This window comes from Cyrtonyx montezumae, unplaced genomic scaffold (assembly GCF_038088225.1).
Source record: "Cyrtonyx montezumae isolate F1298 unplaced genomic scaffold, pur_monq_1.0 scaffold_3, whole genome shotgun sequence".
Taxonomy (NCBI): domain Eukaryota; kingdom Metazoa; phylum Chordata; class Aves; order Galliformes; family Odontophoridae; genus Cyrtonyx; species Cyrtonyx montezumae.
The window spans coordinates 124,243,406-124,261,427 of record NW_027072034.1 but is presented as its reverse complement, the minus strand read 5'-3'; the positions used below and the strand labels follow the sequence as shown (position 1 = coordinate 124,261,427).

Below are 18,022 nucleotides of genomic sequence, written 5' to 3'. Positions count from 1 at the left end.
AAGCAAACAACTCACAAAACTGTTGATAGCAATTCAGACATTGTTGAGAAGAGGCTAATGCCTGTTCCTGCTGCGGGGGAATAAGCAATGAGAAAGTCAACAGAATGTAATCTCTAATGGGCAACACCAATTTTGTCGCCACTGACCAATTCTGACTTCACAAAGGAAGGGGGGATTGTGTTGGAATGGCTGCTACATGCTGGAGCCCAGTCCAGCTGTCTGTTCATGGGGCCCATGCACACAACTGGGGACCATTTGTCAATTGAGCTCTTTCTTCAGCATTTCAACAATGGGAAGTGGGCTCTGCCCATTCTCCTGGGGGCCCATAGGACTCTATTGACAGAAATCACTCTAATAGAGGATGGATATTTAAATACCTGATGGGTTTGTTTTTTTTTCTTTTTGGCACCTAATTCTTCTTTTTCCTCAATCAAGAGGCTAAACTAAATTGTAGTGAATGCAACTTATACGTATAAAAGTTTTTATAATAGCAATTGAATGGGCAGAAAGGATCCCAAATTACTGCAAGGACAGAGCTCTTCACTGAAGTCAATGCAATTTTGTTACAGACGTCTGTAGTGTCATAGCTTCACCTTCAGAGCTTTATTCTTTATTTTGCTAACTGCCTATTGGCTTGCTTTGGCTGTTTTTTCTAAATACCAATAGGGAGTGGAAGGGACAGGACTAGGTGTCCCATAGACTTCAGATTGCTACACAGAGCCGCTGCTTTTGGTGTCATGATGCTTCTCCAGCCATTTCACCAATGCATCACTCCTGCTGAAGGACCAGGACTCCTCATGGGCAGGCTCAGAGTAAAGGGCAAACATTAACATGTAGCGTGTTCTTCCCCCTCAATCCTTTGAGACCAGAAGATGGTATTGCCAAGGAGGTACACAGCTGATGAGAGAAGTGGGTGTGAGTTGTGTGGCCTCCTTGGCTGTTAGCTTCCCATCAGCCTGCCTCGTGACTGCCATGGACATGGACACAAGGGCCAGTCTCCATGCACATGGACACGAGGGCCTCAGCCTCAGGGCCAGCTGCAAGCTAAACTGATCCCAGAGCTCTGCAGTCTTCCAGCAGGAAAAATTCAACAAGAAACATTCCTCACATCCTAACTTGCGTGAAAATGTAGGACATGGAAGCTTCTCATAGGGGCAGTTGTTGATATCTCTGGCTGCTCAGTGCACTCATTTTTCCTCAGCCCTGGTGCTTTATTTGCACACACCTCTGAGAGTATGAAAGAAACCACCTGCACCTTGGAGCAAGGCACTTGCATGTGTATCATGCTGAGTGAGTTCCTGGTACTCTGACACACATTTCCCCATGAAGTGGGAATTCTTTACATTATAAAAGCATTTTTCTTTTCAGTATGTTGTGTACCAGCCATTGCCACCATGAGCCAGGTTCTTCCAGGCAGGGACTGCAGAGCTGCTGGGTATAACAGTAACTGCGTATAGTCAGGGTTAAAAAAGGCACAAGATCAAAAGAACCATTAGGAGTATCACATAAATAAGCAGTGCTTTTGGATTCATCCTTGCTTTTAGAGCAGCTAAGCTCACTCCTGGCTGCAGCACAAAGACAGCAATGATATGCGCAGAGGCAAAGCTGGGTTTGACTCTTTGTCAGAAGGCTGCCTGGCCATGGAGGCTCAGGAACACCCAATGCAAGGGCAGGCCTCACAGACAATGGCTGTGTACCTGTGGCTGACTGAGAGCTGCAGCAGCAGCACAGAACACAACCCAATCAGTAAGGCACGCAGCAGCTGCCAGCATTGAGGTGTGCAGAGCTCTCCCAGCATCAACGGTGTGCTAAACGCAGAGATGAGGGAGAAGAGGGCTGAAGAAAAATCATGCACAGCCAGAGCTCAGTAAAACTACTTTACTTGTCTGGAATTCAGCTTGATTCAAGGTTTTGACTTCATCTGAGTGAGTACATTGAGAAAAATCCTGAATCGAATGCTTTGAAAATAAACCATTACATCTTCTAAAGATTCAGTACATTATAACATCAGGGAATTAAAGCCAGCAAAATGATTTTTGTAGCCCTGCCAGCTTTGTGGATATGTAATCTTTCCTTGTATGCAATCTTCACATTTCGTTAGAGCCATGTCATTGCCCAGAATAGCAATTAAATACTGCATTGAGGATACCTGCATAAGCACTGACTGTTGTTCACTGAGATTTAGAAGCAGAAGAGATTGCTGCAGAACTTCAGCTAATGGGAAGATGATCAAATTGTTTAGAATTTTGTTTTGCAAAGAAAACACCTTTTTTGTAGGTGGCTGAAACAAGTAGAATTAAGGGAAACCTGGGGGAGAAAAACTATTTCCTGTAATGATAATCTAGCTTTACAGAATCACAGAACTGTAGGAGTTGGAAGGGATCTCTGGAGATCATCTAGTCCAGCCCCCTGCTAAAGCAGGTTCCCTGCAGTAGGTTGCACAGGACAGAGTCCAGGCAAGTTTGAATATCTCCAGAGAAGGATACTCCACAACATCTGGGCAGCCTGTTCCAGTGCACTGTCACCCTTACTGTGAGGAGTGTTTCCTCATATTTGTATGGAACTTCCATGTTCCAGTTTGTGCCCATTACCCCTTGTTCTGTTGCTGGGCATCACTGAAAAGAGCCTGACCCCACCCTCTTGACTCCCACTCATTGGATGTTTATAAGCATTGATAAGACTCTCCCTCAGCCTCCTCTTCTCCAAGGCTGAACAGCCCCAGGCCTCTCAGCCTTTCCTCGCATGGGAGATGCTACAGGCCCCTCATCATCTTTATGGCAGCCCACTGGACTCTGTTCAGTAGTTCCCTGTCTTTCTTTAACTGGGGTGTCCAGAACTGGGCATGGCACTCTAGATGTGGCCTCACCATGGCAGAGTAACAAGGGAAGATCACCTCCCTCGACCTGTTGGCCAGGTTGTTTTTAATGCTCTCCAAGATACCATTGGCCCTCTTGGCCACAAAGGGCACACTGCTGGCTCATGGACAGCCTGTTGTTTACCAGGGCAGCCAGCTCCTTCTCTGCAGAGCTCCTCTCCAGCAGGTTACCTCCTAATCTGTACTGATGTGTGCAGTTATTCTTCCCCAGGGGTAGGTCTCTGCACTTGTCCTTGTTGAACCTCCTAAGGTTCCTCTCTGCCCAACTCTCTAGACTGTCTAGGTCTCCTGAACAGCAGCACAGCCTTCTGGTGTGTCAGTCATTCCTCCCAGCTTCTTAACATCACCATTTAACCATGGTGTTGCTTGCTGCTAAAAACTCACCTTTCGCTACTGCTCATGGGTGGCCTGCATGTCCAGGGAAAGGCTACCACTGTCTTCTATCAAACATGCACCTCTGGCTTTCACTCAGTTTTCCCAGCCCCACAAATAGTGGTGGCAAGCACAAGTACTCCAGACCTGCACCCAGGCAAAGACTCTGTCTGAAGGGAAGGGGAATGTTGCCTTCGAGATGTGACTGAAACATGATGGAGGAGCCCTTTTTCCTCTGGCCGTGCTAGCTCTCACCCAGTGTGGCACAAGACCACTGCAAACAAAGCCTTTTCTCTTCCATCTGCATCAACACCATCTGCAGTGGTGTCCAGGAAGGCTTCCATCATCGGCTCCCACCCTCAGTGCCTGAAGCCTCCTGCCCAGCTGTCTCAGGACCAGGGGAGGGCAGGGCAGCAGTCCCTCTCTCACTGCAGTTTCACAATGCCAGATGGCTGTGGACCAGGACAAGTTGCTTAAGCCCTCAGGAAAACTCAGAAAAACAAACTCCAAATTGTTGAAAGTTGATTGCAGTGGCTTCCCTGGGGCAGCAGATCCTCTCATCTGTTCCTATCAACTGTTTGTAGGGTAATTCCTCAAACCGAGAGCTGGCCCACAGATTAGCTGCAGAAATGGTCACAGTTTCATCCCAGACACATCCATGCACTTATCCATTCTCTTCTGCTCTGTGGCTTTGCCCTAGTGCTAAGAATGGGACAAGAAATGTCTTACTGTTACAACTGTCATCACTGACAATGTCTTATTGACCTCTCAGCCATTAGGTGCTTTTTGTGACCAAGCATTCCACTTGCACTCACAACACTGCAACCACTGCTCAGGGCTCCGCTGCATAAGAGATGTAAAGAGATGCTTGCTCAAAGCTTGGGAAGCAATCAGAGGCTGGCCCTCCCTGCTCCCTCAGCTCCGGAAGGACAGTGGGACTTATTTGGAGACCCTGCAGCCTTTTCCCAGGCTCACTGTGTGCCCCGGTGAGGAATGTGGACCACGCTCTGCCAGGGAGTGAGGCTGTCAGCGTGACTTCCCTGCTACTGATGCCTCAGTCATCACTTCCACACCGATCAGCACACAGCCTCTGCCTTGTGACAGGAGCTGTGACTCCGTTCAGGAGCCAAGCACTAGGAATGGGAACCAGGGAGACATGGCTTAGTGGAACAGGAAATATTAGCTACCCATGATAAAATGAAAAAAGCAGCCAACCCACTTGGAGACATCACTCCATGGCTGGCAAAGAGAAGTAGCAGCCCTGAAAAAGCAAATAAAGAAATAGCTTTTTCAGTTCAAGGATGATTTTTTAAAGAAGGGAGTAATTTTTCTCCTCTTCATCTTACTCACAGATAAAGCCCCTAGCAAGGTCGTCTGCATGTTGCAACAACTGCTGGCACAAGAGTGAGCTTTTGGTCCCATGGAGGACTCACGGGGCAGCTGTACAAGCACAGTGTGTGCCCAGCAGTGGAGAGCTAGAAGAGTGGATTACTACAGCCTTCCACATCAATCACGTTTTGCTTTGTTTTGTTGTCAGTTTTCATTGTGTCTTTTTTTCTTTCTGGTGGAAAACGGTTGTTGGGATCTGCATTTCTGACTCAATCTCTCTCACAACTCCTGATTTTGGAATGGAATGGACAAGTGATATTAGAATGGCAATAAAACAAGAAGAAGGAAGAAAATCAGTCCCCTCTCTTGGTTTTTTTTTTGCGTGTTTTAGCTAAGGCAGTTGTAGTGCTAGAAAAAGGGTTCTAATGCTGGATTCGTACCTCTACTATCCCTCCAAGTTATCATGGGCTGATAATCTCTCTTCGCCCTTGCAATCTGTGATAAACAGAAGAGCAGAATAGCTCGGGTGATGGGTAATAACTTTGGTTCCCTTCACTTCTGTGAGGGTGCTTGCTCAGTAACTGGGGCTGGCAATGGCCAGCAGCATTAGCCACCCAAAATGATTCCAAGCCCCTCCTGGAAGACACCCATGCAGCCTCGCCGTGGCTTCTCACACAGATCCCACGCAGTGGGCCAGGCCCTCCAGCCATCCCCAGGCACCAAGGCATTGTCTCTCCCTGGTGCCCAGCCTGCTCCTGCACAACCTTGGGTCTCAGAGCTGTCATGAGCATGGGCAGCTACGGCCTTCAGGCCCAGGCCCAGAGCGTGCCACAGCATGGAGAGCTATCCCTTCAAAGGGTCCCGGCCTGGCACCACAGCCAAACACAGGCTGTGCTGATGCTTTGAGAGAGCCCTAGCTTGCTTGATGCCATGTTTCCAGCTTTGCAGGTGGCAGTGGTGCAAAAGATGCACCAAAGGACAAAAAAAGGTCAAAAATGACAGTTAATGAAATAATCACCTCCTAAGCAGTATATGACACAATACTTGAGTCTCCTGCAAGTTATAATCAAAACCATATGTACAGTCATAAATATCAGAAATATTTACAAAACACTGACAAGATCTTAAAAACAAAAGCAGTGATTTCCTCATCTTGCTGGAAGCATTACAAAACGTGTGGTAAATTGTCCCATTTAAAATATTCGACTAACCGCAGAGTACAGTATGTCTCATTGTCATGGTTAGTCACCCTATATGTATTCACTGGGATGCTTTAGCTAACTGTGGCTGATTGCAAACTACTACAAGACAAAAAGGAAGAGGAAGGGTCAATAAAAAAATTTATTTAGGTGAAATCCAATCCTGTCACATCACCGTTTTGCACAATAGATAAACCAAAACCACCAGCAAAACAACCATTTTCCATGCAGGCAGTGGCTGGCATTGGCAGAGATGACTCTGAAGGACAACACAATCAGCCAATTTGCAGTGACTGTCATTAGTCTGTGCTGGGATGAATGTCTCTGTTATTTTTTTCCATAAACCTAAACGGAACACCTATGGCTTTCCTTACAAACTCTCTTTAGGACGGATTTTAAGTGCTGCAATCAAACCAGGTAGTTCACACAGAGCATTGGGTTTCAAGTCTGTCACAGTCAGTAAGCTGGTTTTAATTCCCAGTCCTTTGCCCTGGATGTGATGCCACTTACCCTGGAAATTCAGCATGCAGCATCAGGCTGAGATCTCACCAGCAGCTGAGCCCCTTTGTGAGATCCCAGGCACCTCCCACGTCCTCTGGGTGTCTGAAAAGCTTAGGAGTGCTCAGCTCTTACCTTCAACGCCAAGAGCAGAAGGTAGCAGATGCGCAGCGTGTCCAGGGTCTCACGAGGCAGAAAACTCTCAGTGGAAACACTGAAAGAAAAAACTTATCAAGAGCACCAGAGCCTCCACAGTACTGTTGGTAGCTTTATAACTTAGAAATAAAGGCTCCAGCTGGTAGTCTTTGCAAAAGCTGTTCAAAAAATAAATAAATTGGGTAGATGAGGAAAACCATCAAGGTGTTTTCTAGAAAAGGGCTGAAACGTCGCTGCTTGGAAATAGGCAACCAGGCAAGGGAAGCTTTGGGTTGGGTAATGATTTGGATTCAATTAAAAAGAAAATTGTTTCATTTTCAGCACTGCTGTGAATTCAATGGATCTGGAAGAAACTGCAAGAAATCAGTCCAACGTAGATTCATTTTGAGAGGAAAAAAAAAAGCAGGTCAAATGTGTCTTCTTTAATATTTTATTTTGTTTTGAAAACATGGGCATTATTCCATCTTCTTACTACTCCCCTCTCTCAGTGCATTGGAAAAGACAAAAGGCCAGAATGTTAGTGTAACACTAATCACTGCATGTTGCTATCGGTGCAGATTACAGCCAGAGGTCTTGATTCTGAGGTTGCACTCATTTGTTTTCTAAATAGAAGAGGAAAATGAGCCACTATTCCTACTAAAGGCCAAAATCTGTCTTAGCCTGGAAGAAAATCCTATTGATTTCAATAGATTTTTAATTGGGCCTACAGATTTTAATCACTGAGCTGTGAAATTCATCAATGCAGAGTTCATCCTATCTTGCTTTGGATCAGAAAAAAATATCTTGAGAAGACCTCACTAGAATAATCTCCAGTAGGAAAATAATGGCCCCAAAGGGAAAAGAGAATCTTCTACTCATTACAATAACCTTCTTATGGCAGAGGCTGCTGACACATCCCAGGGGAAGGCATGCAGCACCACTGAGAACAGGTCTATGGGCTCACTGCGTAACTGAAATTCATATGCTTTCAGATAAGGCCTGGAAACCAGTACCTGCTGCAATTGAATCTTACCACATGGTTGTCCAAGGCATCAGAACAGCCATGGTACTGCTGAGAGCCCGAAGCCAGCACATATTTTTCTCTTTGTATCCCATTTCCTTTCACACAAAGCTGTAAGAAAATGGATTGCTGGTAGGAGGGTGCAACCAAAAGTTGGAAGTGGTCTTCTCGACTACTTTCAGGCTGCTTCCTAGTCAGTCACAACACTTCAGATGCAGACAAAATGGGCAATGCAGCACATTTAATGCTTCACTATTAAGTTTCTGATGTCCTACAAAGTCCCAAGACTGTGTCCTTAAGGTCTGCTATGTGTGGACTGACTTTGAGGCCAAGTAGACAGAGCATTACTTAATTTGGTGGGACTGAGTGTGGGTGCTCACATCTCACACAGCAAGAAGCGAGCTGAGGGCTCAGAGCCTCATAACAGAGCTACATAGAGCAGCTAAATGGATCTTTTTTCTTCAGAATCACAGAATCATAGGGCCTGGAAGGGACCTTTAGAGATCACAGAGTCCAACCCCCTGCCAAAGCAGCTCCCTAGCCCAGGTTGCACAGGTAGGCGTCCAGGCGGGTCTGGAACGTCTCCAGAGAAGGAGACTCCACCACCTCTCTGTGCAGCTGTGCCACTGCTCCGTCACCCTCAGAAGATACCTACACAGGTTAAAAGCATTCCTCTTAGCCCTAGGACACAAGACAAGCTCAGATCAGACCTTAATCACTTTTAAGTGAGAAAACAGCTTAAACAATCACTCATCCAACACAGTGAGAATTCTTTCAATAGATACCTCTTTATTTGAAATGGAATGCATCTTGAAAAATATGAAAAATAAATCACATCTCTCGGAAATCATTTATGAGTTGTATTTACACAAGTTTTTTCTTTTTTGATGACACTGATATTTCTGCTCACAAAAGGTTACTCCAGAAAACATTGGTGCATGGCTGTGGCTATAACCCAGAAGCTGGCACGCACAGCTACCGCGAACCTCAAGAGAGAGCCATTACTTCAGGATGTCACAAGGGCAACTTCCATTCGACTGTTCCTTCCCATCCCCTCCCCCACCCCCAAGTTTCTACATGGTTTTGGTACAGTCACCACAGCTTGAATTCTCTCACTGAACCTTTTTCCTCAGCTACTTTTTTTTTTAAGACACACAGTTTCAACCTTCTGATTGACAACTGCCGACAGTTTTGTTACCTACACCAAGCATTCTCCTGTTTGTGTTTTAATAGAGTTGTTGTTTAGTCTCTGACAAATTTATATTACCCAGACACCGTTTGTGTGTTTGTTTTCCTTCTCATCAGGGGATAATGGCTCCCTTTCTTGCGAAGTTCCAGTAAGATGGAGCACGATCAGAGCCTCTTCCTATGAGGCACAACAGGCAGCACTTAACTGTGCAGCTCCAACGAATGCCACGCAGTGGTACAGGGGGAAGCCAAAAAAGCAGAATTAGTGCATGACATCAAACCAGTTCTTGGTCTAACTGCTATCAGCCACGAACACTGGGGAATTTAGAGCATGAGACGGGGCTGACCACGGCAGACCACACAGCCTCCTTAACGCTGACACGGCCTAAGCCACACGGTGCAGCTGTCCCCAGAGGACCCCGGCCCATCCGCTTCCCTTCGGTTTGCAGCAGAGGGAGCAGAGTTGCCAGGAGACATCAGGTGTCCTTGGCCCATCAGTTTGGGCTGAGAAACAGGCACAGCTCAAGGCGGGGGCTGTGATGTGTCTGTATGACTCCGGCGCTTCACAAAAGAAATGCAGTGGGCAATGGTAACACGCAAAAGTTTGTCAGTGACCTTGTCAGTCCAATTGGCTTTCGGAGAGCATCCTTCACAGCACCTAAAAACAGGAAGCGAAATACGACATTGACCTTGAACCATCGACCTCAACATTTTCAATTTCCTTTGCTTTTTCAACCTTCGGTCTCAATTACATGACTGAAATAGTCACCTTTTGTTTTCAAAACTACAAACGTTTCCAGAAGAGCAGTGAAGCTTCAGCTTTGCACCAGATCCATGGACTTCAGTGGAACTCAGACAGTCTGTGTCCACCTAGGACACGGCTACCTGCCTCCGCCAGAGAACCGTGCGTGTCTCTGGTCACACAGGAACCGTTTTCATCGCGTACACTTATTCTTCAGTAGGCTAACACATCTCAGTAGGTGAGCTACCAGCAATACGTCTGCCTATCTGGAAAGGTGGATTAGTTGCTCAGTGCGCTGTAATTAATGACTCTGAGGAGAGGAGCCAAGTTACGAATTATGGCCTATTTTGTAAGTCTCTGACTAGCTCATTAGAGAATCCCCCTTGCAGCTCTAACGTCCAAGCATTAGCAGAATGATAATGGCAGATGTACAGGGATGTGGAAATTGGCTATTGTGATTGCCAAGACAGCCATTCTAATCCTAGAAGATGCAGAGCACCTTCGACTTCAATTAGTCCCAAAGTGACAGCTCTGTTAGGTCAGCTGTAACCTACCCCCCCAAGCTTGGCCACTGCATTTTGAGAGCCAGTGCAGGGCCAAGCACAGAGGAGAGGCCACAGAGGGGTGGGGAGGACTCAGCACCAGGTATGTGTGTCCAAGGCTGCAACCCACACACCTGGGGAAAGAGGTGGAGGAAGAGGACAATAAGAGATTTCCAACTTCATCAGTGCTCTTCGAGACAGGTCACACGCCTCTGGCAGCTCTACCAACAGAGAAACTTCAAGCTGATGGAGCGGTAACCAAAATAAATCCATCCCATCGCTACAACATACAGAAGATGAATTTTAAACTAGGGGCTGCTTTAATGCAAGGCATTTAAATGCTGCCGTGATAATCTAACCAAGGTGGAGAGCCTGGAGCACACCCAGAGGGAGCCCCAGGAGCTACGGGACGCTCCTAACACTCCCCCAGGAGCCTCAGAGCCAGGTAGAGCCTGGCTGTCCCCCCACACCACGGAGATGGGGCTCACGCACCGATCAGATGGGTTTCACCTCCCAGCAACCGCTGCCTGTGACTCTCATTGAATAACTGAGCGTGTACAGAGCATCATCGTTCACCACCGCGCGTTTATGTTTTGGAAAGAAAATTATTAAATCCTAAATTTCAATGGTTCTTCCCATCGGAGAGAAGAGTTTCCACGCGCAGTGCGGGTTCCGGCCGCGGTCCAACCACGCATGGCACATCCCGTGTTCACACAATACAGTGTATTTGGGGCACAGGCGAAGAGCTCTTTCTGTCAAATTGCGCGTGGCCAAACTACACAGAGCTCGTTCTTTCCTTCGCTTTTTGGCTGTACGGCCTACATTCAGAAACGCCTCGCGAACAAGCCTCAGAAAACAAACAACAACAACAACAAAAAAAAAACCCACAGCCTAATAAATAAAATACATTAAAATAAAGTTACAGTACATCACGTTTCCCCGAAGTCCCGTCACACCCGAGGCTCCGTCCCGAGGTCCATATAAATAAAAGGGCTGAAACGCTTCGGGGCGCGGAGGGGCCGCTCGCGGCTCCGTCCCCGCGCGGCGCGGCGGACCGGCGCTAGGCGGAGTTGGATGCGCTGCGGAGGCGCGGGCCGTGGGGCTGCTGCGCCAGGTGCTGCTGCTTCTGGCGGGTGGAGCGCACGGCCAGGATGGCCTGGCGGTTCTTGTACTGCACCATCTGCAGCGTGATCGCCGCGTTCCAGCCCTGCTCCTGCGCGCACCGAAAGTCGATCTCCTTGCCCTCGGCCATCACCACCGTGAAGTACACGTACTTGCCCTTCCGCTCCACGCAGTCCACCGTCTTCATGTTGGAGAAGTGTAGCTCCTTAATCTTGGCCGCGGGCTCGGTGCTCGGCGCCGCGGGCGGCGGCTGCTCCTGCTGCTGCGGTGGGGGCGGCTGCTTGGGGGACGCGAGGAGCAGCCCCTCCTCGGTGAGGATGCAGCGCTTCTTCTTCCAGAGCTGCAGCAGCCCGTCGCTCCGCTTCTCCAGCACGCCCTCCTTCACCGCCTTGCAGCCGCTCTCCAGCATCCTGCCGGCCGGCGGCCCGCGGGGGCAGCGCTCGGGGCGCAGCCGGCACCAGCCCGGCACCCTCCGCACGGCGCCGGCCCCGAGGCGCAGCGCCCCGGCCCGCAGCGAGCGCAGCGGCGGCCGCCCGTGGCGCGGCGTGGCGGGAGCGCTGGCGGAGCGGAGCTGTGGCGGAGGGCTTCTCCCGCCCCTCGGCTTTTGAGCGCGCCTTTCCCACCCCAGAGTGACACCCAGCGGAAAAGGCGGCCCCGGCGGCAGCGGAGGAGAGCCCGGCACCGCCCCGACCCGCAGCCCGGGAGCCCCGCGCCCGGCCGTGCCGCCCCGCAGCGAGAGAGCGAGGGGAGATCCGCGGCTGGCGGCTGAGAGCGGGGGCCGAGCCCGGGCCCCGGGGAGCGGTACGGCTGCACGCTGCCGCGCGGCGCTGATTGGAGGCCAGGAGCCGCGGCACCGGCTGCTAGCGGCACCCCAGCGTCCACAGCCCAGCCCTTGAAACACCGTGACTGCTAAAGCAAAGAGCCTCACCACCACCTTCTGCGTTATGTTAGCTGCGTTAGCTGACAACACCACCGTAAACTGAATGCTGGAAGTGGTGTGCTACTGAACATAAAGACACTGAAACAACATCAAAGAAAGCAGCAATAAACACAGCCCCTGCTCACGCTGATCTCACCAGGCAGAAAGCACGACCCACACTACAGCTCATCAGCAAAAAAACTCACTATTAACGATCACTTTAATGGAGTTGCTCTCTGACAAAGCTCTTTCTCTAGCTTATCATGCAAACTGTAGTCATTTCCTCTTGCAGTTCAAAGTTAATTTTGATAAATTGCTGAGAGGTAAACAGTTAAGATAGCTAAAGCAATTAAAATCAACTTTTAGCTGTTCTGTCTTTCCTGTGGTAACTAGAAAGAAAGTCAAGTCAGGAATGAAGGTAACTTCCTGGCTACAATCCAAACAAGAAAGGGGATGCATACTGTAAAGGTCTACTTAACTGGACAATGGGGCTTCCTCCTTGCAGCTCAGTGCATACACTAAAACATGGAGTCGATCCTCACAACAGTTGTGATAATTGTAAATGCTTATATAAGGCATGGGACACTGAACTAAACCCACAAAGCACAAGTTCCTAAGTTTCCCTGTACAGTTCTGGTTGCTGCTCTGTTACCACATGCAGTGGTCATTTGCTTCCTATGGAATACCCAAGCCAGTAGTACAAGAACTAGGCTCAGAGCCCTACAATATATATTTGTGCAGCAGGCATTCAGGAACTTTTCCTCCCCTAAAACTCTACCATAGTATTTAAGGACGTGAACACAATCTCCCTGTTTTCACGTGCATGGCATCACTTGTTCTCAGTGCTGGTAGTAATCTGTAATTAATCAAAGGGGAAAAAAAATGAGAGAAGAAGGCCAAAGAATTTCATCAAGTGTGTAAGAGAACAGGACTACATTCATTCCATTCATTCCACTTTGTTCTTCTACAGTATGAAGTTCTCAGTTCCACCGCAGTAAGTGTTGAGTGTCAGCTTTTTAACCCACTCTAAACACTGATGGACATACTCTGATGTAGAGACTCACAATTGTTTATTCCTGGTGAAATTCACCTCAGCACGTGACCAGAAGTAAACATGCAAAACATCCATTTCAACTTGTATCCTGTATGCCAACAAGTATTAACAGCCATTTAAAATGCACTCCACTGGACCAAAAACACCAGAGCAGTCAGAACTTAAGGGATTTGGGTTGGAGGAAACACTGCAGAGTTCCATGGTAAAAGAACACAATATCCCAGCTTTACTGTGCAGAATTTAACCAAGGATAACAAATGTGATTCTAGTAAGAGGGAATTCAAAACAGACCTTCCTCAAGAGCTGTTTCCTATCATTACTATTTTGAAAACCCACATTCAACATTGTTAAGCCTACTATACATCCCACTGAGGTTTTGTTGCACTTTTTTCCTCCCGTGTTTTCAAACCTTTGCAATGATATTACCCGTTCTGGATCTGCTACCTTTACTCAATAAACACTATGCAAGTTCTGCATCTGTTCCCGTCTGAGAAAATCCTTCTGGAACAGCTGATGCACAGATGCCTCCTACTGTCAAACCTGAAGTACTACCATCTGGAAGAAAAAAAAAACAAAACAGCTAAGGATGCACAAACCACTTTTCCTTGAAAGAATCTACATCTAAGACTTTTTTCTGATTAAATGCTTCTTTGTTTACAAAGTTCGCAGTGCTAACAGGAATGCTTGGCTGTATTTGGTCTTCTGCATCATAAACTCCCTGACTTAAAGGCTCAAGAATAAATTGTGTGTGTGTAAACTGCAATGACTCTCACCAGAATTATTCTTTGAAGTGTGGTGGTTGTTCTTTTTAAACCCTGAGGCAAGATAAAAGCTGTTTTGGGAAGCCACTGTGGAAGACTAAGCAGCCTGTAATTCTAGTGTTCTGGATAACACAACTGCAGAGAGCAGCAGCTTGATATCACAGCTCTTAACTGTTCTTAACTGGAACAATGTTAAAAACACACTGAGCGACCGCCCTCCGCATCATTCCTTCTAGCAGAGAAGGAAGCAGCTACAACAGCAAAAAAGGGGTTAAAGAGGGAAACCTAAAAGAAGCATGTGCAGCCACTGCTAGATGGAGGGTCAACAGAACAGCATGCTGCTGAGAAACACATGGCAGATGGAAGTGCTGCACTATGCCACTAAAACAATCAGACAGCAAGTGGTTACGTAGCATTTTTTCTGACCTTCACCATCTCCAAGTAATCTCCCAGGAACTTCCTGCTAACAGAACACTGAAGCACTGAATGTGCAGTCTGGGGACAGACTTTTGATGAATTCTATCTTGCTGACACCCATGCACACCTCAGAGCTCACAAACAAATGAAATATTGACTAAAACTGTCAACTGCATTGCTCTCACATCCCCTGCATCCTATGGCAATAGGTAGGTACAGTCCACCAGCACTGCAGCTGGTGATTCCAGATCTTACCTGACCTTTCCAGAGCCCCTTCCAATTCATAGACAGCTTCCTTCCAAACATGTTACAAAGCAGTTGAGTACATACTAGAGAGCAAAGCTAGTCTGTAAGAGGTTTAAGTGACAAGAAGTCCCTCAGATTTGGGCACCTAGCACTGAGTAGAACACGCTGTGAGTTCAGAACACACTGACAACCGCTTTTCAACACTAGGTTTAAACATCAAGCTCGGGTGTGTATTTGCAACTTACTTGAACATATAGAAGTACATCTGACAATAGCTAAATAAGGAAGCAGCAAAGGAGACTAGTCTTCCCATCTCAGCACACCTTAGGTATTTATTTCAGATATTTATTAAAACAAAAAAGCCCTTCTGCCAAACCCTCACACTCCATGCACACCCGCTGCTGGTATACACAGAGCAGATACAAAAGCACAACAGTTTTATCTTTTGCTTGGTGTGCTCCATGCCGCTCTGTGCTGCTTGTTCTAGTCTTCCTGCAAAAGCTGAAGGATGCAGGATACACATGCAGAAGGCTAACAAAATCAAGAGAAGGATTTAATGAGCGATAATTCGGAAGCTATCACTTGACTTGTGATGCAGACAAACTCCCAGTTCTTCTTGATCTGAGAATGTGAAAGCAGGATTTACCATCTCCAACAGATGGACTTGCTTGCTTCAGGTAAGCATTAGTGACTAGAAGTCACTACTTTGACATGTGCTTGAAGATTTGAGGATCTGTGCATCATAAACAGAACTGAGCAGTTCAGAAGTGAAAGTGAAGATTGGGTGGGTAGCAACTGTTTAACTAAACTGTACAAGAAAAGACTGACAGGGCTCTACCCCAACTGAAAATAGCTACATTAGCACAGAAGGAAACAGGAACTGCTGTACAGCTGCTGAATCCATCTCCTCAGAAGCAGCTCCAACCAATTGGCCATCAAAGCTGTTATATACAGAGATGCCTTCATTATCAGACTGTCCCACATATACCAAGTACAGCATTTTTGTCACTGAGAAGAACACAGTACAATTTTCCCACCTAACACAACAAGGAATCTGAGAAACAACCACTGGACAGGCATTTCTGAATGAAAAAATTACTGGCTGATACACAAACTGATGATTAGCTCTCATGCTCTACTAATTTATGAACAAAGCCTGCAACAATGGAACTTAAAACAGAGGGAAAGTTTAAATATCATCTGGAAAGCAAAGATGAACACATTAAATTCCCATAGTTTCCTACCTTCTGCTGTGTTTTTTTCGTTTAGCAAGTAAAGCCTTTAAAAAGCACACTAATTGCTATATAGCTTGGGAAAATTGGTTCCAATAACCCAATTAAGAAATCTAAGCTTATCAAGTTAGTTATAGAAGAGTTCAGTAGGAAAAGTCAAACCCTTCAGTATTAACAATCTAACTTAGAGTTGTCAGAAGTGTAGGAATATCGAGCAGCAACCTGCTTAGCAACCAGGAAACCCTCATTTACATCAATCTTAGGTTCTGGTGTAGTATTCCAACAACTGAACAAGAAATGACATTTCTAGTGATGCCTAACCTGAACAAGTTACAAGGTAATCTCCTGGAATACTAAATGGACAGATTCTCTACAGCTGGTAAAAACCCATGAGAAGTGACAAGAATAAGTCACAATGCTCCAATTAAGGTGGAAAGTTTAATGTTCCTGCTCCACACTGCATTTCAGAATTGGTAAACCAGGGTGTTGTTGATCACAAAACTGTGAGAAGCACCAAAACAGTTTTTATTTAACCCATACCTCAGGGACTGGAATCTCAACTTGAGCACAAGAACTAGCTAGTGAATCTAGAGAGCAGCTTACCTAAATCTGCCCAGACACAGATTCACAGTTCTGGATTTTGCAGGCCACGGATTACCCTTAACATTTATCAACTCCCCTTTTCAAATACTGTATCACGTTGTATAAGATATTAAATAAGAAACCAATTTAAATACAAGTCACATTCCGTAAGAGCAGCAGCTTGAAGTGTGTTTGTCAGGACTTCTTACAATGCTTTCTCTTTCTAGGATATCGTTGCCAGATACTGTTAGAAAATGGGCTACATCTAAGTAAGGACTTCAGACATTTGTGTCTAGAAGTATGAAACTCAAAGCCCTGCCTTGGGGACTGCTAAGCATCAGTTTGGTGTCTGCACAAGCAGAAGTTCAAGTTGAAACAATCAGCGCTTGATTTTAACTTGATCCTGAGAGACATCCAAAGGGACGAAGCAATGCCAAGTGAAACACCTGGCAGAGCGTCTCAAAGGATGAGCATATATTGTCAGGATTAACATTATCACAAGACCACAACCACATCTACTTTAAGATAACTAGTATAGTGCTGTTCATCTACAATTGCTGGTTTTTCTTCCTAAGCTACGATGCATAGGTTATCTGAAAAACATTTAAGAGAAGAGTTTTGACATTTGTTCTCTATACAACTATAGATAACAAGGGTTCCTTCTCTCAAATCCATAGGTATCTGCTGAAGAGAAAGATGACACTGACAAGAAATTCTGTAGTTAATCAGTATAGTATTGAAGACATTGAAGAATTAAAAAAAACAATTTTGAGCACACTAGTCCTTCCACCTTTCAGGGGCAGAGACTACTTGTGATAAGCTTCATTACATATTACCTATCCTCCAAGCAAGAAGCTTAGCAGATTAACTTGGCCTCCACAACCTCATTCTCACATAGCTGCTCACCTCTTGCTTGCCCTGCTCTTTTCAGTCCCTTAACCCTTTATCTCTACACCCCAGTATATTAGTGGCAAAGTAAAAGCTGGAGTAGAAACAGATCCAGAGCTAGCTGGAAGCTTCTCGACTGACCTGAGGACCTTCCCATTCCTCTAAAATTTATCCACATACATGTTTAAAAGTCAGAACTTCTAAGATTGTGTGAAGAACAAGACTCTAGTGTACATTAGCATACTACAGACTAGGAAAAAACTTGCATGAAAAACATCAGTTAGTCTCCTCAAGCTCTAAGCATTCAAATCCACACTGAAAATACCTAGAGACAACACTAATGAGAAAGGTGTAGCCCATGGTTCAGCTGACTGAGAGCATCCAGTACTGACAACAAATGAACCAAATCCTGCAAACAGTGTATAGAACATTAGGTGAGGAAGGAAGAATTCCTTGGGGTTTGGTTCCTCCTCTTTAGATGCTTAACATCAAGAATAAATTACAATACAGCTAGATGTTCCAGCAGTCTTTCTCTGCAGACTGGAAATCCACACTACTTTCCTTGCTTCAGATTTCATGCTAATAATCCAATTCTCAATTAGAATCGGGCATAGCAATATCCAAGTCCTTTATCAGACCTAGCCCCACTTATAAAAATAATAATCTTCTCAAAATGGCAGTGTTGACCAATCACTGGAACACATAGCTCAGATTCACAGGTATCACACTGCAATTAGAAAGTATGAATCAAAATCTTTCCAAACTAATGTTTTGACGACATTACAGAACTTATCAATAACTCTCGATTTTTGTTTTAGCACAGTGAACTAACTGCAGCATGAGAGATACACCTTATTAGCTTACACATGCAGAAACACACCATAATAAAACAAGACTAGC

General features: G+C 46.1%; 1 protein-coding gene across 1 annotated transcript; it reads right to left on the bottom strand.

Moving 5' to 3' along the window:
* Positions 1-10,948: 10,948 nt before the first annotated feature.
* PHLDA1 (pleckstrin homology like domain family A member 1) lies at positions 10,949-11,589 on the bottom strand. The gene has a single exon (XM_065743279.1). The coding sequence runs from the start codon at positions 11,430-11,432 to the stop codon at positions 10,962-10,964; it is 471 nt and encodes a 156-aa protein (XP_065599351.1). The 5' UTR covers positions 11,433-11,589; the 3' UTR covers positions 10,949-10,961.
* Positions 11,590-18,022: the final 6,433 nt, after the last annotated feature.